The sequence below is a fragment of the Oenanthe melanoleuca genome, chromosome 19 (assembly GCF_029582105.1).
Source record: "Oenanthe melanoleuca isolate GR-GAL-2019-014 chromosome 19, OMel1.0, whole genome shotgun sequence".
In the NCBI taxonomy this organism is placed as follows: Eukaryota; Metazoa; Chordata; class Aves; order Passeriformes; family Muscicapidae; genus Oenanthe; species Oenanthe melanoleuca.
Window position 1 is genome coordinate 10,363,545 of NC_079352.1, and position 21,323 is coordinate 10,384,867.

The 21,323-nt window shown below is 48.4% G+C and overlaps 1 protein-coding gene across 3 annotated transcripts in view; it reads left to right on the top strand.

Annotated features, from left to right (window-relative positions):
• The window catches only part of TSPOAP1 (TSPO associated protein 1), a 66,779-nt gene extending 46,327 nt beyond the window's left edge, over positions 1 to 20,452 (top strand). For 2 of the 3 annotated variants that reach the window (XM_056506568.1, XM_056506569.1), the window contains exons 17-26: positions 2,828 to 3,943; positions 4,543 to 4,666; positions 4,796 to 4,947; positions 5,376 to 5,544; positions 7,730 to 7,801; positions 8,161 to 8,196; positions 9,050 to 9,153; positions 10,856 to 10,927; positions 12,448 to 12,576; positions 18,986 to 20,452. In XM_056506568.1, coding sequence (XP_056362543.1) covers positions 2,828 to 3,943; positions 4,543 to 4,666; positions 4,796 to 4,947; positions 5,376 to 5,544; positions 7,730 to 7,801; positions 8,161 to 8,196; positions 9,050 to 9,153; positions 10,856 to 10,927; positions 12,448 to 12,576; positions 18,986 to 19,201 — 2,190 coding nt within the window. In that variant the 3' untranslated portion in view covers positions 19,202 to 20,452. Of the gene's footprint in view, positions 1 to 2,827; positions 3,944 to 4,542; positions 4,667 to 4,795; positions 4,948 to 5,375; positions 5,545 to 7,729; positions 7,802 to 8,160; positions 8,197 to 9,049; positions 9,154 to 10,855; positions 10,928 to 12,447; positions 12,577 to 15,659; positions 15,716 to 18,985 lie in introns of all 3 variants that reach the window. The other variant, XM_056506566.1, reaches the window with a different exon arrangement.
• The last annotated feature ends 871 nt before the right edge of the window (positions 20,453 to 21,323 follow it).

Sequence of the window (21,323 nt, forward strand, 5' to 3'; positions counted from 1 at the left end):
CACACAGTGCAATGTGATGTTTAAAATCCAGGGTTAAAATCAATGGTATCGATTGAGTTCTTAAAACAGATAGCAAACAGGGTGGGATTGCTGGGATGTCCTGTGCAGGGCTAGGCATGGGTCTCAATCCTTGTGGTTGCCTTCCAGCTCAGGATATTCCCTGATTCTATGATTATTTGGCTTAGGCCTTGATGCTTTCTGTAGCCAGGGTTGGCATGTAGGAGCAGAGTTGTGGCTTTTCCATTCAAATGCTGCAAGGGATGAAATCCTGCCTGACCTGAGCTGTAAGTTAGCAGCTTAATTCATGCTCAGAGAGTTAAATCTGTGGGAATGTGATTCCAACTGCATGACCTGTATGGTGTGTAACCATACAGATTACAGCAGTTAGGGTGAATGTTCATGAGGGAAAGCACTGAGAGTGAGAGACTGGAGAATTAAAAAGCTTTGCAGAAAATCTGATATGCCTGAATGGCAAGAAAGTACCCTCTCTTTAATTTGTCATGTGGCCTAAGAACATCTGTAGTTGATGGTGCCCTGTGTGGCTGCTGATCTGCAGGGATGGGGCTGGTGAGCACTAGATGGTAGCAGATGGTGTAGTGACTCTGCAGTAAATTTTCTCTTGTCCTTCTGAAGGGTCTTGTGCTTCCCAGGTGAGGAACTGCACCTGCAGCACAGCACATGAGGAGCCCCAGGAGAGTCTGGTGGCTGGAGATGCTGGGGCTGCCTCTGGAGGTTTTGGAAGGGCTTCCAGTTGTTGGGATTGGACTGGGAAAAAATGGAAGAAAAACAAGTTTCCTGGAAAGAGAAGGAAGGAAATAAGAGCAATCAAGAACACTATTCTTTGTTGATTTTTTTTTTTTTTTTTTTCCTCTTGGTGTTTTATTTACCTTAATGTTTTTATTTGGTTGGGCTTTTTTCTGAAGAGAAACACCAAAACCCTGCTCATGTTGTGTTGAACTGAACAAACTGGTGCTTCTTGACTGGATAAAGTGATTGTTTTCTGTGCTGTGACAAGATGCTGAGTTGGGAGAGGACGTGAAGGGTAGGAAGCCTTAGGGCACAGAGCTCCCATTACTGCCTTAGGCATTGAAGGGGATGTGACTGGAATAAGGCTGTTTTCTAGGATTCTGCATATTTAACTAAATTTTCGGTTACTTCAAGACTCCTCAGCCAATTCTTTCGGGATCCAGAGGTTGAAAACATGGAGGGATGCTGCTTTTAAAATGTTTATCCTCAAATAAGTTGTTTAATTGCTGAAGCTCTTTATTACATTAAAACTCAAAAGCAGAAGCCACCACTTTACAAATAGCTAAATCTTACTGAACTTAATTTTTGGTTGTATTTATGAATTTTACGTATTCCTAATGGGTGCTTACAAGGCAGGAGCCTTGAGCATATATTGCGTAAGAAGAGTTTGAGAAAATTGGGAGGTTTTTGGTCTAGAGGAGTTGAGTGGGAGATTTTGTAACTGCCTGTAACTATTTGTGTGATGGTTAAAAGGATGAGAGCCAAAGTCTTTGTTAGTCTTCTTGTTTCTGGGAGATGATATATTAAAAGAGGCAGAAGTCATGAGCTGCTGTTTGTGATGTTCATGTTGGAGATGAGTTCAAACTTTGTTCCCAGGAGGGCAGTGCAGTCTTGGGACTGGTCCCTAGAGGGTTCAGGATCTCCATTCTTCGGTGTTTTCAGACCTCATCTAAGGAAAGACATGGATTTATTGTTGGCAACAGTCCTGCTGCAATTAGGAGACTGAACTGGAGACCTCTGGAGGCCCCTTCAACCAGTTCTAAATATAATTCAAGACTAACTTTTGCTTGGAAAAAGCTATAGAGGTTGGAACTATCGGTAGACAGCTTGTAACTGCCTTTGTTTCTTCCCCACTCTGGTTCAGTTTTTAATTATCTCTGAACAGACCTGCTCATGGCTGTAGTTTAAAACATTAATAGCTGCACATGCTTTGTAAGCTATTTGTAAGTGCCTTTAGAACACATAATGATATAACTTGTCAGGGAAGTTGAACTAGAGACCACCAAAGATACCTTCCTACCGAAATGTCACTATGCACCTGGGATTTTGCCTTTATGTTAGTGCTAATGTAATAAGAAATAAACCCATAAATTCTACAGTTGGTCCACAACAAATTTTAAAATTCAGCAGTGTTGTCCCCAAAATTTTTTGTAACCTGATAAGCTCTCACCCATCTGCAAGTGAAACTCGTGTATGTATGGCCCTTTGAGGTAAAGGGTTTTCCTTTGTTTTTGTGGAAATTCAGCTCCAGGATTTGCAGGCAGGAACCTGCAGTAGGGCTGTACTTTGCTAGGAGATGGGAAGGGCCCAGGCAGCAGCATCTCCATGGGCCATTCCCTGTGCTCCAGGGAGAGGGCAGAGCTAAGGGGGATTCATGGCTCCGTGGGTGAGCACAGAGTGAGGCTCAGCCCTGTGGACAGAAGAGCCCATTCAGCTGTGCTGCGGAGGGACAGCGCCTCTCGTGCCCCCATCCCACCCCGAGGGTGCCAAGCCATGGGGAATGGTTCCTGTGGCAGGAGGAGAGGTGCTGCTGGTAGCTGTGTGTGCAGGAGGGGCTGGGAGGGAGCTCTTCCATGCATTTGCCTTCCTGCTTCCCGCCACATTGCTGGGTCATGCGATCGCTTTTGCCAGAAGATCCATCGCACCCTCTGCCCCCTCCCCTCGCTTTGCTGCAGCCACAGCTCCATCCTGCTCTGCTGGGAGGGAATCAGGGTCACTTTGCCTCTTGTTTTAATGTTTATTTCCTCTCTTTTTTCCTTTGCTTGTCCTGGCTGTGGCTTTTCTCGGGGTCTGGGTACAGATGGATCTTTGTGATACTGACAGCGATGAGGAGATTCTGGAGAGGATCCTGGAACTCCCGCTTCAGAAGAACCACAGCAAGAAGTTGTTCAGCATCCCTGAAGTGACTGAGGATGAGGATGAAGATGAGGATGAGAAGAGTGTTACAGAAGAAAAGATAGACCCTCAAGACTCCTTGGAAACACAAACCTACCATTCAGAAAAAACAGAGAAACCATCCAACAGCAAGGAGCCATTTCTGAAGGAAGATGGGAATAACACCTCCAAGAATGTGTCTGCTCAGACTCCTCAGGGGGAGCATGGTACTAAGGAGAGCAAAGTGGATGCTGACCATGCAAATCCTGCCTTTGGCCAGCTGGCTTGCAGTCAAAAGAAGGTACACTGGAACTGGTGCTATCAGGAGAATGATCAAAAGCCTGGGAGTGGGACAAGTCCCTCTTGGAGCAAGAAGAAGGGAAATAATTTTCAAGAGAAGATCCGGAGTCGGCCTGAGACAAGTAGGAAGAGACAGAGTGATCTAACAGAGCACTGCAGTCGTCTGCTGAGCAATTGCAGCCAGATGGGGAGTGGGTTATACAGAGCTCCCAGTCTCAGGGAGGAGCTGAATGTTGTCAGCAGTGCCAGTGGGAAGGAGGGGTTGGATTTGTATAGCCGGGCCAGACAAGGCACCTTAAGGAAAAAAGCCCCAAGAGCAGTGGGAACAGGGGAGGCAGAACCTGCTGTGATGGCAACGCACTGCCCCAGCCCCAGGAGCCTGGAAATAGACATCGAATATGACTCCGAAGATGATCAGGATTCAACCTGTGCATCCTCCCCAGAGAGCAGACTGTGGCCAGAGAGGTCCCAGAGCTGCCAGGGGGACTGGAGTGATTGCTCCAGTCAGTCTGAGGTTGCCCACTCAGGTGGCAGAAGGCACCTGACCAGGCTGGAGATGATGGAAGAGCAGGGTATGGAGTCAGCTGGGTCTCTGAGCCAGCACCTACGATTTTTCTGCCGGGAGAAGGAAGCTCCGAGTTCTGGGGAGCAGGGCTGGGAGCTGGACTGTAAGTCACCTGGCTGGAGAAGGAGGTTGGAACATTCTTCGAAGGGGATACGTAGCACCTCCTTGCACAAAAGGGTTGGGCGACTTTTCCTATTCTGGCTTTGAAGCAGCTTGCAGTGGTGCTGGCTTCCCTCTGCTTCCCTGGCCTGCCTGTATCTTGCTTTGTTCAGTGTTGTCCAAAGAAAGGACCCCTCCTCTAGGATTGTCTGGAAGAATATCTAAGAGATTCTGTAGTTCTGTGCTGCTCCATGGCTTTTCTTGTAGTAGCTGCTTCTGCTTTTCCTTCTCCCTGACTAAGTGTCACCGATGCAGTATTCCTTTTCACACTGGGTCTTCCTCCCCATGGCAGGACCCAAATGAAAATCCCTGGTGCAATAAGCTGATTGCTGAAAGCTTTGTGTAAATGCTGACTGTAATGTCATTGCGTCCTCTTGAAATGCCCTTTCCTGCATCTTCACCCTCACCAAGGGGATCTTCACTGGTGCCTGGCAGGATGCCTGCCTGTCCTCAGTTCTGTTTTCCAACTCCCTTGGTCTTTCCAGCTCTAGAGTGTCCCTGAAGAGGAATGTTGCATTTGGATGCACTGCTCTTTGTGGAGTGCGTTTGGGCTGAGCGCTGTTCAGGGAGTTGGAAGGCAGAGGCTGCTACTAATTCTCTGGTGGTTCCAATTGCAGGCATCGAGTCATAACGATTCCAGGGGCCCGGAGCCACCTGGCACAGCCTGGCAGGCTCCTCGCAGGAGACGGAGCAAGAGCATAAGAAGAAGCCAAATGCAAAAACCTTTGCTCTCTAGTCCAGGTGAGCAGGAGCAGGGAGAGAGGTGGGCAGCAGGAGAGATGGAAGCTCCTGGAAATGGCTGGGGAAAGGCTGGCAGGCCGTGCAAGGGCAGGACTGACGTTCTCTCTGCTATGCTCCCTCTGTGCACAGGCCCTCCAAGGAGCACTGCTCCCGAGAGCTCTGGCAAAGATGATGGCATTCGGATCTTTGTGGCTCTCTTTGACTACGATCCTGTCTCCATGTCCCCTAACCCTGATGCAGCAGAAGAGGAGCTCCCATTTAAGGAAGGGCAGATACTGAAAGTAAGAACTTAGTGAACATCTACGCTATGGATCTGTCTGGTGTTCCAGGGGCAGCATAAACCTTGGGAGGTCTGCATCTTCCTCACAAGGGAAGTAGAGGGGCAGATGCTGTATATTCTCTCTGGTGAACTTATAGAATGGCTGGAGCTGGGTCAGGGTGGGTCAGGTTGGAGATCAGGGGAAGGTTCTTCCCACAGAGGGTGCTGGGCAGTGCCCAGGCTCCCCAGGGAATTGGCACAGCACCAAGGCTGCCAGAGCTGCAGGAGCATTTGGGCAGGAAGGGGTTGTTTGGGTGTCTGTGCAGGGCCTCTGTCCAGCAGGGCTGGACTAGGTGATCCTTGTGGTTCTGTTCCAACTCAGGATATTCTATGATTCTTTCTCTGTGTAGCTCTGTCCCTGCAGCCTAAATAGTCTATTTCTCTTCGCAGGTTTGTGGAGACAAGGATGCTGATGGTTTTTACCGGGGGGAGTGTGCTGGAAGGGAGGGATACATTCCATGCAACATGGTGTCAGAAGTCTCTGTGGAGAGCAGTGAGCTCAAGCAGCAGCTCCTAAAGCAGGGGTTCCTGCCTGCGGACAGGGACATGGAGAGCCCAGGTACTGTGTGTGTGTGTGTGTGTGTGCACGCCCTGCTCCTGTAGCTCTTTGCTGGAATGTTGGAAGCTCAGTCCTGCTCTCGTGTGTGGCCAGTGCAGACACCAAACCCATCTGGAGAGCTGTCCATGCATCTGCAGCTTGGTTTAGTGGCTGCTCCACAGCAGGGGGAACTGACTGGATGTGGGGTTTCCAAGCTCTCAGTTCATCCCTCACTCCACTGCAGCATTTGCAGCTGCTGCAGCTGCTCCTTGGCTTGAGGTGTGTGAATTCAGCACGAAGTGAGGCTGAGCCTTGCTAGGGACAGGGAAACAGAAGCGTTTGAAGAGCAGCTGAAGTGTGCAAATGAGAGCTTTCACTCTGTTTCTCCTTTGTTTTGAAAGCCTGTGACTGAACTCTTGGGATGACCCTGCTCTTGGGTGAGAGAATTTTGTGACTTGGGAATGGAGATGGGGAAGGGGGAGGAAAGGTGTGAGGTAGACAAGAGTGTACAAGGAGACCTGGTGGTTGGGTTCCTCTTTCCTTACTCCCTGAAGTATGTGGTCAGTGCTTTGTGTGCTGCAGAGGCTTTCCTGTTCCTCCCCACTCATGTCAGAGAGAAGAGGGAGCAGCCTTGGGATGTGCAGCCGGTGCAGCTCAGGCTGAGTCAGGCTCAGTGGCTGTGAGCTGCCCCTGCTGTGAGTACTGGTGTCCCAGTGCCTGTCCCTCATGCCTCCCAGCTCTCATCCTGCACTCCTCTGTGCACCCTCTATTGCCAGTGCCAGTTGTTGGATCTGCTCCACTAAAACACCAGGATATTCCTGGTTTGGCTGGTCCCTGTTTCCCTGCCAGTTCAGCAGTGAAAAGCAGCACAAGTTGATAATGGCAAAGGTAAGCCCTGACATTGCCTGAACTGGGAAAAAAAGCCCAAAGCAACCTAAAAATAAGAAAACTCAAAAAAAAATAAGGAGTAATCCAATTTGTTCCTGTTTCTGTGGAGGGATACCCAGTATCCAACTCTAACAGACCTTTAAGGTCCCTTCCCCCCAAACCATTCTATGATTCTAAGGGGCTGACAGTGCCCAGCTCCTAAATTTTGGTCCCTGGAAAGTTGATCCTGAGGAGCACAGGAATTGAAGGAGCTTGATGCTTTCACTGTGTGACTTCTTGAATATGTTTGTCATTTGGCCTCTCCCATGTCTGAAGAGAGGAGATTTGAGTAGCATGTTTTTTAGATCCAGAGATAGCTGGATGCCTGTAGTAGCCTGTGTCCCTCGCTGGATATACAAGGCTCTCTCTGCCCTGCCCCACTGCTAGTCATGGAAGAGTAAAGGATTTCAGTAGTTCTGAGACTTCATTAAACATGGTGGGTTTGAAAGTTTAGTAGTCAGTAAGATATGTGTGCAGGGAGGGACTGTAGGTTTGGCACTGATGGGGACACACTTCAAATCCTTGGGACTGTTCTGGGCCCCTCTTGGCAAGGACACTGAGGGGCTGGAGCGTGTCCAGGGAAGAAAATAGAGCTGGGGAAGGGTCTGGAGCCCCAGGAGTGGCTGAGGAAGCTGGGAAAGGGGCTCAGCCTGGAGAAAAGGAGGCTCAGGGAGGACTTTGTGGCTCTGCACAACTCCCTGCACAGGAGGGGGCAGCTGGGTGCAAGTTGGACCTGGTGGTCTTAAAGGTCTTTTTGCAGCCGTAGTGATTCTCTGATTCCTTGGCAGCTGGGCTGGCTGTACCTCTGCTGTTTTCCTGCTGCCATAAAGGCCTATCACAGCCTTGTAACTAAGAAAATGCCTTGGAGGGGTTGGTCTGGGCACTCCACAGGTTCATTTGGGATTTCATCTGGTTCTGGCCCTGCTCAGTGCAGAAGCTTTAGCTAGAGACATGGGATTTTTCAGGTGTTAATGGTACAAGATTTTATTTTGTCCTTATGGTGCTGCTTCTGAAAGCTAAGGAACAGCAAGGTGAGCTATGGAGTGGCTAAAAGCATAAGTACAGTGGATTTCTCTGTGTATTTGGGATGTGGATCATGCATCATCTGAGTCCACATATGAGGCCCAGAGGGCTTTGCCCACAGAAATCCAATTGTCAGCCTCCCAGGGGAGGCATGTCATCTCCTCTGTCCCCTGTTACTATTCAAGATGCTTCTTGCTTTCCATTCACTGTCTGTTTCTCTTGTCTATTTATTTGCTTTTTTGGTGTTTTTATTAAGGAAATGGCACATTTTCTCCACCTCCACGCCGCCAAACCGTCCCTCCTCCAAAACCCAGACGCTCCAAGAAAGGTCTGTGTCACCCACTGCCTCCTCTTTGCTTTTTGCTATAGGATTACAGACTGCATTGAATTTTTACTACTTGCTTTCAGGACCCTCAGATGTTTGTACGACTGCTAGGAAGTGGAAAGAGAGCCCATCCCTGTGCTGGTGTTAAGTTTTTAACAACAGTGATGTCTTTTATAGTTTGGAGCTTGACCTCTGCTTCTTGTTACGTTCCTGAGTCCTGGTTACTGGTGTAGACTTTGAGTTGCATGAATATTTTGCTTCTGTTGTTTGCTGTCTTGGTGTTCTTTTTACTGCTTGTCAGTTGTGTTGTGTGGTCACTGTTGGAGATGACCTCTTACTGATGAGGCATTTTCTTCTCCCAGCAGGGCTGGACAAACAGGAGTACAAGTCTCAGCCAGGTGAGAAGTGCTTTTACTGTAGAGCAGATAATGCATGCTCCAGATGTGTTTTGTGGTCAAGAGCCAGTGTGACACCCTGTGGTGCTGCTTCAGAGCACTGGAACAAAAGGTTTTAGTTCTTTTTATTTAGTGGTGGGTGCAGAATGCTTTGGTTGAGCAGGGGGTGCTTGCAGGAGGAGCACACCTGTTGTTGTGCTGAGGGAGGAGCAAGGCAGTCCTTCATTCATCACACACTATAGTCCCTGTGATCCAAGGGACACTGAGAGGGTGCTCCCTCTGCTGAGGTGCATCCTCTGTTGATATCCAGAGAGGCCAAGTCAGAAAACACTTTGCCAGCCCATCCAGTGCTGACCCAAAGCAGAGTTAAAATCCATGAATGTGTGTTTTCTGTAGCACCAGACTTGGCTTTTGTAGGCTCAGGGTAGGTCTGTGGGTAATGGGTCTGAGCAGGCAGGAGATTGTGGGTGGCAGGGCCTGCACTTCCCTGTGTGCTGGTCCCTGGCCCTTGGAGGATAAATTTTATAGCTTAATAGCAGAACACTGTGTAGTGGGAGGAGAAATCCTTTCAAGACACTGTAAAGAAGCTGTCCTCTGTGTGTGTACATATATATGTGTGTGTGTGTGTGTGAATAGGAAATATAAAATAAAACACTCCCGTGCTACAGACAGAGCACCGGGATGGGGGGGTGTCCCCACTTTTGCACTTAGGAGGCAATGGCCTCCTGATGCTTCTAAGGTCTCTCTCCACTCAGTATCCCTCAGTGTTCTTTTTGCTCAGACCCCTTCAAGAATGATGAAGGAGTTGCTGTGACTTGGGATTTCCATCTAAGAATATTTTCTTTTTCTCCTGTAGGGCAGAAGCATAAAGACATTGAAGCAGAGCTGCTGACTCCTCGCAGGATGGTGGCTGCCTTTGACTACAACCCTAAGGAGAGCTCTCCGAACACAGATGTGGAGGTAACCACCAGCTGCTCCTCTCTTCCCAGAGGTTTCTTCTTCCTATTTCTTTTTTCCTTCTCTCCCAAGACACTCAGCACTTTGATCCAACCAGAGTCTCAGTGAAACTGTGTGAGTATTCATTGCATGCTTTAGCAGTCAGGACTGAGCAGATCTGGGCTGGGAGGAAGCAGCTCTTACTGATAGCAACTGAAAAACCTGGGAAAAGGAAAAGCCTGCTTAAGGGTTTGAAAGCACTTTTGACACTTAATCTGAGCATGACTTTTGTGTTAAGTATCTGTGTAGGTCTTTGTTCAAGCAAAAAGATTTAGCTCCAGTTTAATGGACCAGTTTACAAAGTTCTTGTTTTCAAGCAATTCCTATATATAGAATCACAGGATCATGGAATGGGTTGGGTTGGAAAAGATCTTAAAGCCCATCTCATCCCACCTCCTGCCATGACCAGATTGTTCCAAGCCCCTTCCAACGTGGCCTTGGACACTTCCAGGAAGAGGAAGGGATATAATCTAAACAGGGAAGGATGTGATCTAAACACTGATTTTGTGGATAAGTCTGTTCCAGGTAGAAAGGTGGCAACACAGAATCCTTTCTGCAAAAAGAGATGAGCACATTCCCTGTTCTCTGTTCCTCTAAGCTGTGTTAACTGTGTTAGCACTGAGCAAATACAAACATGGGGTTTGGATTCACATCCTTTCCCTTCATCCACAAAGGAGTCTCTGGCCAGCAGAGGGCACAGTTCAGGTAAAGCTTGCTTCCCAAGCTGTCTCTCCTGCCCAGAGATATGCATCTGAGGATAGAGTGTTTTAGGGATGATGGGTTATCTTGGGAGAGACACAATGTGAGCATGTATCTAGCCACCAAACACTTTTGAACCTTTTTCACTGAGGAGATGACTGTACTTTTTGCAGTGATTTGCTCTTGTAGAACTTTTTTGGACAAGAGTTTAAGTTATGGAAACAAGCTGGTGGAGTTCTGTGGGAGATGCCCCCCAGGAGCAACCTGCAGCCTTAAGAGATTAAATTGAGGACTAAGGATATAGTATGGTAAATATATTGGAAGTAGATCCCTTCCAGCTGAAAATTGTGAAGTGCCAGAATGTCTTAAGTGGGACTTGACCTGTTTGGAACTTCCACTGGGCAGCTTTTTCCATTAAAAGAGACTGGTGACCCCTTTTTCTGTACCCTTGTGCCTCATGGAGCATGTGCTGCGGTGTCTGACAGGACAGAGGGTGTGACAGTGAAGGGTCACTGTGTGCTCTGCTTCTGTTCAGTGTCCAGGTTAAACTTCCCTGGTTGTATGCATTCCTGCTAGTGACTAATCCCTAAATGCTGCATACAGAACAGGCTCATCCAAGGAAACAGGATTTGTAATTATATTTCAAGAAATTGAGATATTTCTGGTGCTTGCTGAACTTGTCCTCAGTGCACCTTTCCAGAGCAGGTAGGTATATTTTGAAACCTTATCAAATTTGGTTTAAAAATGGGCTTTGCTCTTTTCTTAATTTATGTAATGCTTTCCTAGCAGTGAATTCCAGAGTTACCCACTTCAGTTTCCCTCCTGCATCTTGGTCCTGCAAGACTAAACACAGTGGGCTCACTTCCTTGGAGTGAGACTGGGCAAGAAGTCAAGGGGAGCATGTGTTCCTGGTGAGAAATTGCAGGCAGTGCTTCTCCTGTGACCTCTGTTCTCTGGCTCTTTGCAGGCTGAACTGACCTTCAGTGCCGGGGATGTTATCACTGTCTTTGGGTCCATGGATGATGATGGATTCTACTATGTAAGTGCAGGGCTTGGGAAGGTCCTGTGGAAATGGTCGGAGATCATGGTGTGGTAGGGAAGCAGAAATCAGGCAACAAAGTATCCTGCTTTTGGGAAAAAAAATAAACCCTCTCTACTTAGTGCAGGGCAGCCTGTTTCGGATGCTCATTCCTTCTGCTGTAAATCCAATATTACAGAATCTTGGAATAGTTTGGGGAAGGGACCTTAAAGCTCATCCTGTTCCACCCCCTTCCATGGGCAGGGACACCTTCCACTCTCCCAGGCTGCTCCAACCCTATCCAGCCTGGCCTTGGATACCTCCAGGAATCCAGGGGCAGCCACAGTTTCCTGAGCACCCTGTGCCAGGGCCACTCTCACAGGGAACAATTCCTTCCCAATAACCCATCCATCCCTGCCCTGCTATAGTGAGAAGGACCATTGTCCCTTGTCCGGTTTCTCTGTCCCTTGTGCAGAGTTCCTCTCCAGCTCTCCTGGAGCCCCTTCAGGCACTGGAAGGGGCTCTGAGCTCTCCCTGGAACCTTTTCTCCTCCAGGTGAACAGCCCGAGGTATCCCAGCCTGGCTTCAGAGCAGAGGGGCTCCAGCCCTGGGAGCATCTCCATGGCCTTTAAATGTCCCAGTAGTTACAAGTTTATCTTTTTGCATCAGTTGCCTGCAGGTTTCCCAAAGTCTTGCCTGAATTTTCCCATATACACACCAGCTGAACCAGCACCTGCTGAGAGCTACCATCTCACCAGGCACTCAGACCCTTGGGCCAGAGACTGGAATGGTGATCCAAATAAGCAGACACATTCCTGGGGCTGTGCCTGTCCTCCAGCTGTGTGCCAAACTTGAGCCTTGGCCCTTGGATCATCCACCTCTTCCTGCAGGGAAACAGTGTGCCTTCACACATCAGACTTGAGGCTGAGCTTCAGATTAAGTCTGAGGGCATCACTGGGAATGTTTTGTTTGATCCTTTTATATTGTTATAAAATACTGTCCTTTTATACTGTTAGTGTTTATACTGTTATTGTATTTATATTGACAAACAGCATTGCTGGGGTGGGTTTTGTCTCACCCAGTTGCCTTCTGTTGAATTGGATACATATTCGTAGGAATACAGTAGTGCAGCTCTGAGCCTCTGTGATCATGGATGCAATGCCTACAGGACATTGTAGCAGTACTACCTCATTCTTTAAAGACATCAATAAATACCAGGGCAAATCAAAGGCCTCTAGGGCACCTGTGGCACAGTCTTATTCCAGTATGGTAGTGGAGGTTCTGAGGTTGTAGGAATCACCTTTGTCACAACTTGCTGTCATCTCTTCTTCCTTTACTCTCTTCTATGTTTCTGTGCTCTGAATTGTTCCACAATTAAGCAAGAACATGGGTTGTGGAATTTTCTGAGGATCTTCCCTATGTGGGTGTGTTCTGGACTTGTCTCAGCCCACAGCCCAACCTTCTCTGCAGGGCACTGCACCTTGAGTTGTTATTTATTTCTCCAGGAAAGCTGATGTGAGAATTGATTGTTGATCTTGCAGGGAGAGCTGAACCAACAGAGAGGGCTTGTACCATCCAACTTCCTGGAAGCTGTCCCTTTGGATGGAGACATGGCCGAGGAATTCCACTCAAAAGATAAAGAAGCTCCTCTGCTGAGTGCTGAGAGCCAGGTGAGATGTGCCACTGCATGGCACTGCCATCCAGACTGGAATGTGTCTGGAGCCTGGGCACTGCATGGCATGCAGCACCCATGGGATCACTGAACTTACTGCATGCAGCACCTTCATCCCAAGGGAGTGCTGGGAGCACTTCCCAAAGACTTACTTGTAGTGCAGAAAGTGGCACAAAACAACACCTGCTGGGGCTTCAGTGTGGTCTGGTGGGCAATTAGCATTCAAATCCAACCAGCAAATTGTTCAGATCCACTGAAAGGTCAGTGGGAACATTGTACTGGAAGGAAAGTTCAACCAGCTCCCCAGGCACATGAAATTCCTTAAATATGATTGTATCTATGCCAAAGAGTTCTGGAATTTGCAACACCCAAACACCAATGTTCTTCCATCCACCCCAAGTTAGATATATCTTAATCCAGGCTGAGTTGCTTCTGCAGAAGTTCAAAACACACTGAAGAGTTTATGAAACAGATCTGGGGAATGGATCCTACAGTTTCAAAAGCATCCCCCTGAGTCAAGGGATTCAAAGGTTAAATTAACCCCTTGCATTGTGTTGCTGAGACTCTTGGAATAAAGGCTTAAGTGGGAGATTGGGGTCATGTCAGGAGCTGAGGCTAAAAGTGTAGCAGCTCCTTTGTCATTCCTGGGCCTCCTGTGCTGCCTCACTGTGGAATGGGAGGCAGGAGGGACCCAGCTTGGTCCCAGCTCACATGGGCTCAACCTTCAGTCAGTCTTGGGAGGTTGTTGGCACTGCCATGTGGTGCCAGACCCACATGAGTCAGAGCAGGTTGGTTTTGAGTCATCCTTAGAGAAGTAAGTTGCCCTGAATCCCTGAATCCTGCTCTGTTGAACTCCCTGCTGGTGCCACCTCAGCTTTCCTGCTCTCTGCAGCATTTCTTGGCCTTTTTTCATGCTCAGCGCTTCCTCTTCTCTGTATCCATCTCTTTCTTCAAATGCTGCCTGGTCTACCTTCACCTCAGCCCCTTCCCTTGCTTCCAGGCATTCCAGGCTTTGTGGGTACAGGATTTGCAGTCCAGCCTTGATGCCTTCTCGGGCAGAGCAGCCTGGCTCCAGTAATGGGCAGTTTGTTGGATCATCTGCTGACCTCAGCAGCTCTCTGGGGCCCTAATATTTCCCTGTTGAGGATATTGGTCTTTTCTGGGGAATCACAGGTTAGTCAGCTGTTACTGTCAGGGTTTAAGAGCCCTGGGGTCACCCAAGTCTAACCTCTCTGGGGATTAACAAGAATGCAGAGTGGGGTTCTTTGTTTACTCTTACCAAATTATTCATCTGTTGAAACAGAGGGTGCCAAAGGAGACCTCAACCAGTAAAATAAAGGTGGAATTCTAGGTGTAATTTAGGGCAGATCTTCCCCTTCCCTCTGGCATCAACCAGCAGCCACAGGGCCTGTTTCAGATTCCAGGAATTGTTATTCCAGCCCCAGCCTGGATCCTCCAAGGGATCAGGGGGAGTTTGCAAACCCTTCACACCTGCAAGTGGCAGACAAGGTTACCCAAAGCCAAACCCACTTTCCTCTCTGCTGCTGAGTTAAGTGGGTGACTGATTGCCTGGACAGCACTTTTGCCCACATATCCCTGCATGCTGAAGGTTGGAATCTCTTTTCCTATGTTTCATGACATTTTTTTGAACAGAAGTGCTTTTCAGGTGTATTAAAAACAACCCATATAAAATAGACACATTTCAGGCTTGCCTACCCTTCAAACCTTTCCATTTGTCTCTAGTTCTCTGTGCCTGAGACCCAAAGGAGCCTCCCCTTAACACTGGCTCTGACTTCTGGGTGCACAGAGCAGGAACCTCTTTGGTTTGGTACTTTTGGTACTCTCCTGATCTGTGAACTGTTCTTCTGTCTGTAATTTGGGGACTGTAAAATTCAGATAATGATGATTAAACCGACTTTATTTCAGTGAGAATCAGCTTGAACTCTTTAGGCATAACTGTGCTTTGGCTGCTTCTGCGTCGTGCCAGCCTGGCTCCTGTCCTGCTGCCTCCCTGCTTCTCCTGGACACCTGTTCCAGGGGATTCTGGCTCAGCACCCCCAGCATTCCTCCTGCTTGTGCTTTGCAATCCAGACCTGCATAAACAACTTCCAAACAGGAAGGGCACATTTCCCCCCTGTTAAAAGTAGTATATTTACCCTACTCAGAGCCAAACTGGTATTAATTAACTGCATTTAAGTGTTTTTCATGATTCCTGAGAAGACAGAACCTGACCCCGTGGTGGTTTTGGCTGTCACAGCAATCACAGCATCCCAGCCTGTGGGCAGAAAACCTCATGGGGAAAGGCAGAAGAAATACCTCTTGTAAAACAGACATGTTCCATATCCATCCTCTAGCTAGAACGAACACTCCCAGTGATACAGCCATGCCCGAGGCTTTCCAAATTCCTGTAACATTTTCACCCCACGGAGTTAAGGGAATCTTGCTTGTTCAATTTGCTGTTAGCAGAGTGGGCTCCCTACAAATTCCCAGTCCCAACTTGAGCCCTGGCACCTCAGGGGGGATGTGTGTGTGCCATGCCAGAGCTTTGAACTCTGTTACAGCTTGTTCCAGTTGCAACAGAAGCTTCTCCATGGATGACTTTTAAATCACTGGTAACTTCTTGGATGTGATGTTCTTACCTTACCTGTTCTTCACACTTTCCTTCTCCCTCCTGCCATACCAAAGGCAGAATAAGGACAATTTATTTCCAAATTGAACTGGAGAAGGTGGATAATTTTTAGTCATTTCTGAGTAAATCTTAAAACACTGGCAATGGAAAAGATGAAGCAATTGAACTTACAAACTGACAACATCTGCAGATTAGAATAAACAGACAAAAACAGCACAAAGAGAAGGATCCAAGAAGTTCTGGTCACAGCAAGGGCCCAAAACACTCATGGCTTACCAGCTCAGAGCAGCTGCATCAACGCTGTTCCTGTTGATGGAATATTTTTCTATCAGTAATATGCAGTTTCTGTCAAAGACTGATTATAAAGCACCTTCAGAAAGTGTTTGATTCTAATTGATTTCATGTATTTATTTCTGCCTGTGTTATGCACCCGGGACGGTTCTTTTCTTCAGAGAATGAGGAAGAGAAGAGTGCAGTGATAGATATGAATGATACATAGAGCAACCATGTAAGTGTGTGAGACCTTCAACCTCCCACCCAGCCCAGCACCTTAAAGGCTCCTACATCTGGAGTTAGCTCCTATTCTTGCTTTTAGTTTGACAGGCTGGTTTTAGGGCTGTGGTGGCAAATCCAGCTTTCAGGTCTGATGTCAGACCTTTCACTGCCAGCTGGGTTCTGTGGTAAAGGCAAACCATTCAGCACAGAAGTGCATTTGGTTGGAACAATTATCTGGTGGTTTTGGGGACCAGGATGGGACTGTGCTGTATATTCAAGTTTGGGAAGGACCTGCTTTGTAATTCAGCTTGGCCCTTCTGTTCCCATCAACAGCCAAAGCATCATTTGGCTTTTGCAAGATCCTCCTCAGTCTGAGCACACTTCTTGTTCAGTCTGGGGGTTTTTCCTTCTGGATTTTACTCCTTCCTGAGAATAGTCCTGAAAAACCCCTGCCCACCATCCATGTAAAGAAATAGTAATGTTTAGTCCCTAAAGCCAACTTTGTGTGGATAATTGTTCTGGGGCTGGGTGGGTGAGACCCCTGGTTTTGGGGGCCAGAGGGAGCAGTCTTTGTTTTGCTTAGTTTCAAATGTTTTCCAGAAATTAATTCCAGAAGCTAATCAATAACACCTGAGAGAGCACTGAGACCACCCCTGAAAACTGACATCACTCTTGTGTGATCTTATGTGAAGATTTTGGCAAAGCTGTTTTTCCTTTGTTTTCCTTAGAGAAGAGCCCCCAATTTCAGTATGATTTTTCTCTTACCACATTAATCTGTGAGCTGGTTCTTTGCTTTCCTGCCACATAGAGGCCTCTGAGAAGAGGAGAAATTGTCTGTTGGGGCCACTTCAGGTCTGTCCTGAAACTGTCCTGAAACCTTTACCCAAAAAGTGTTTTTCAGTGGTGCATGGACAGAGCCTCCACTGCTTTGGCTGCACAGGGTCCTTTACATCCCTCCCACATTACTCCCTGTGTGTGAGCCCCTTCTGGTGCTAGCCCAGTGCTTTTGGGCATTTTATCCAAGGATTCCATGTTGCACAAATCATAAATAGTTTCTGGAGCAGAACTTGGGGATTCTTTCTTTTGCTCCCAGATAAGAGAGTGGGCTCTAAGTTAGCCCTTGCCTGGCTTTCTTTTTACCTTTGCCTCCATAAATCTTGCATTTCTGGCTGCAAGTGGTTCATCTGGATTTATTTGGGTTTACTCCCAGACTCCTCAGACCTGCCTGACACTGGGCTTATCAGCACCAAGTGCTGCTCTTTGCACAAGAGAGCTGCCAGGATAGACAGAGGTTGCAGCTGCTGCTGCAGCATTGGCTGGAGGAGACCTTGCAGACCTAAGGGCCAGCCTGGCCATCCATCAGCACATGTGACATCCTGTGGCATGTCCTGGGCAGCAGCTGGCCTTAGGGCACAGTGCTGCACATCTGGAGTGTTGCAGGAGTGCCTGGAAAGCAACATTTTCAGGAGAGCTGAGAGTGTGAGCTCAGGAAAAGTCAGTGGTGGGATTGGTTACTGTGGTAGAGAGGCAGGGAGGAGTTCCAGCTCTGTGCTGTAGTTCAGGTGAGGGAGAGTCTGATGGCACTGGTGCAGCTCAGTGATTGCTGTGAGGTAGAAGTTGACTCTCAGCTTTGTGGAGTTGGGAGGGGTCACAAATTCACTGCAAGACAGAGCTCTGTGTGCTCCTGCCCACTCAGGACTGTCTCCATGAGTACATGTAAGTGCTGAGTCTGACCCAGAGCAGAGGTTTGTGCACATCCTGGGCCAAAAGTGCTTCACTCCTGTAGCAGCCCAAACTAGCTCAGCTTCCAGCCATGAGGGGAGGAGAGGTCACAGCCACTGGGTGCTCCTGGTCCCAAAGGAGGTGGGTGCTGAACCAGCAGTAGGGTGACAGAGCAGAGCTGCCTTTCCACTTCAAGAGACTTTAAATAAAGTCCCCACAGGGCATGAGCATGACTGTGCTAGAGTGAGGGAAGCAATGCTCTGCTTCTGCCTTCCTCAGCTGCCTGCCCTGGACACAGCACGAGACCAGGCACATCCAGTCCTGCCCAGGAGCAGCCAGGATCCTCACACAGTTTCTGGCTGGAGTCTGATCTTCAGGAGTGCTTCCACCTCAGGCAGAGGGTCCTGCTGCCACTGTCACTATCTCAGGTTCCCTCTGGGGGCTGTGGCTGCTGCAGACCTGTGAGGGACTCAGTGGGACCCAGGGAGGCATGCTGAGGGTGATAGGTTCCAGTGTCCAGAGGACTCTTTTCTGGCACAGCTCCAGCCACTCTCACTTGTGTTGTGAGTAATGCCAAGACAGGATGTACAGCTGGAGTGTGGAAGCTGCTGGTTTGTGAAAGCTGTGTGGAAGAGAAGGCACTGAGACTAAGGCTCTCCTAGGCCTCAGAAACCCAGAGCCTCTTCCCTAAGGAACTTTGCAGCCTGCTAGGATAATTTGACCTGCCAGATTGGTAATTTCCACTGGCAGGACACCTAAGCCTAGTGAGAGGAGATGGGGAAGGAAGGCTGCTACTAGGAACTGGCCTCTCAGTGCTTTGAAGGGGACACTGAGCCCAGGACTAGGGCACGTTCTGATTTCCAAAAGCCCTTTCCAGATGGAACAGGACTCTTTGAGACTGGTGGGTCTCAAACACTCAGGGGCTCAGGAACATTCCTTTGTGCCACTTGATCCGACTTCTCTGTGTCCTGTTCCATCAGTGCCACTGCAAAGCACCAGAGTTGTCTTTCTGCCCCTCCTGCCTCTGGATCTGCTGCATGCTGAGCAGCTTTGCAGGACCCCAGTTCCTCTTCCTACCATGGCCACTGTTGAGAAGCCTCACAGCTTAGCCAGCCTCCTTGATCTTCTGGAGGTCTTGCAGAGTACTTGTTCTTAAAAATCTGGTTTTGTTAATGTTCTGGGTTCTGTCCCAGAGCATGCTGGGATCCCAGAGGCTCCATGGCTGAGGCATCCATGGATTCATCAGTACCTTCTCCATCCATGTTCTCAGAGGCTGCTTCACTTACTCAGCAGTGGAGCAGCATCTTTCACCATGTCCTTAGTAGATCTTTTGTGCTGTCTAGTTCTTAGCCCTAAGTTCAGGAGTTTCAGGAATTCTTAGCTAAGGAAGGGTCTGGGTTGTGGCTACAAAATTTAAATAGTTTTGAAACTTCCTATGTGGAACTGCACCTGCATAGAGGGGAGAAGGCCAGGTTCTCTGGGTGAGGTTGGTGTTGGTGTGATCTCCTTCAGCAGCTCTAACTTGTGCTTTTGTCTTTTGTTTTCTCTCTTTCCCACCCAGCTAAATCCAGATGGATCTGTTGATCAGAGTGACTCCTCTCCATCTCCTCCTCTGCCAGCACCTTCCTGCCTTGTCCCAGGCGAGCAGTGTCCAGAGCAGGCATCACTGGCCCTCCTCACCTGCAGTGATTCACCTGGGCAGAGTAAAAAGAAGAGAGGGTTCTTTTTCAAAGGGAAAAACCTCTTCAAAAAACTTGGGTCCAATAAGAAAAACTAACAAGGGGTGTATTCCATCCAGGCTGCCACAGAGCCCCAGAGACTGAGAGTTCAGGAGAAGCCCTCTGCAAGAAGTGGATTATTTTCATAGGGAAGAAGTATGTGTTGAATAGAGAAAACTCTGGAGGGTGTGGGAGCTGAGAGCCCTTGGGGAAAAAGTGACTCTGGGGTATGAGGGCTCAGCTCTGGGATCCAGCATGTCCTGCTCCATGCAGCCCTCAGTTCCCTGTAAATATTTTAATTTAAGGATTATATTCTGGCTGTAAGTTAGCTAACTGGCTTTTCCCAGCAAAGCCCTAGCCCCTTAGGAGAAATCCCTTGTACTCCACACCCTGGTATTTCTCTGCCCCAAAGGAGGTCATGTCAACTCCTTCACTTCCTGCAAAGAAAATTTGCACTTTTCTGTTCCCGTGACTCCCCTTCGCTGTCTCTGGGCTGATGAGTGAGTTCTTACTTGTACTGTAACCCTGTAAATACGTGCAGCTGTGCCTCGGAGCATCCCACACTGCCTCAGTCAGCTTCCAGCAGGAGGCTCCCCAGCGAGGAGGGAGCGATGCCCAGCAGGGGTCGCTGCTTCAGCGTGGGGTGGGCTGCTGTCAGCTGCTCTGCCTGGTTCACCTGGACCACGCACTGGCTGGGGACTCCGCCTTATTATTTATTTATCGATTTATTTATCAATTGATTTATTTATCTACCTATTTATTTATTTATTTATTTGTCTGTCTGCCTCTCTCCACGGTTCTGTTCAGCTGTGTCTGTAAGCTGCTGCCAAGCCAGAGTGTTTGAGAGCAGGGCTGGGGCTGGGCAGCTTGCACTGTTTTTGTAGGAGATGAAGTGTTCCTGCAGTTGAGACACAGCCCTGTCCAAGCAGGGAGGGTTTTGTATGCCATGGTTTCTGTCCCTCCCCGTGTTTCTTTCTCTGCATGTTCCAGTTCCTTGTTCTGAACAGGGCAGTTCATGAACTCCGTGAGTGGTGCCAGCACAGCGGCCATGAGTGGTGGTGGTATGGTATGTTTTTATTTAATATCAAATTTTATTATAATAAAGTCTATTTTCACAAAAATACATTTTCCTTAAAAAAGCCAAAGATTCAGTGATGCTTCTTCTTTGGGGGTGGGGAAACTATACCAACCACACACACCTTGAGGATGTTCTGCACCTTCTGTGTCCCCTTCTCAGAGGGACACGTGGCTGTGGATGCCCCAGGTGCTGGGTGAGGGCAGGGGCTGAGGTGGCAGCTCTGGGACTGCAGGACACCAGGGAGGGCTGTGAGTGTGAGGCTGCCCAGAGTGCCTGGCTGGAGCCCTGCACTCCCAGTGCCACTGGTGTGCAAGTGTTGGGCCATGGCCATAGTCCTGCATCTGGAGCCTCTGGGAATCCAGCCAAGGTGCCAGAAGTCACTGGGATTTTGAGGGTATTCTTGCAGGATTTCCCTGACAGGATGGACTTGTTTGGGAAGCTGCTGGTCCCTAGAGAGAAATACTCCTTGAGGATGTTGATACTGCAGTAAGTCATCGTGTCCTGTGGTACATGGGAGTCAGGGCAAGGACAGGCTTTGAAAGGATGAAGTGCTGCAGCTCTGTTTGAGTTTCCATGGCTTCTGGAGCAGCCTCAGTGGTGAAACTCATCAGCAACCCAGAGCTTTATCTTCAGCCTGTCCTCCCATGGAGGAAGTCGTTGCTGTTCTAACTGAATTTACCAACAGAAGTTTCTTAAGTGAGTTGTTGAAGGTCTTTTGAAAGAAACTGTCATTGCTTTTATCAGTTCCTCAGGGGATGAACTGAAGAACAAAACCTTTAGGAAGTAAAGCAGCCGCTGGAACATTCTGGGGTGTGCCCAGAGCCAGAGGTCCTGTGAAGCCAGTGCCTGCCTGCCTCCCTCCCTGGGACCACAAGGTGTGTGTTGTGTCTCTACCTCCTGTAAATTTTGCTGTGATGGACCCAGACCCATCATTCAAAGTCTCCCTAGTTCAGCTGGTTCCCCAACACCAGACAGGCTGTACAGCAAAGCTCAGAGGAGTCTCCATGAGAAAGATTTAATGTTAACAGCTTCAAGCTGTTATAGCTAAACTTAAAAGGCTACAATAAGCCAAAAAAAAAAAAAAAAAAAAAAGGGTAAAATAA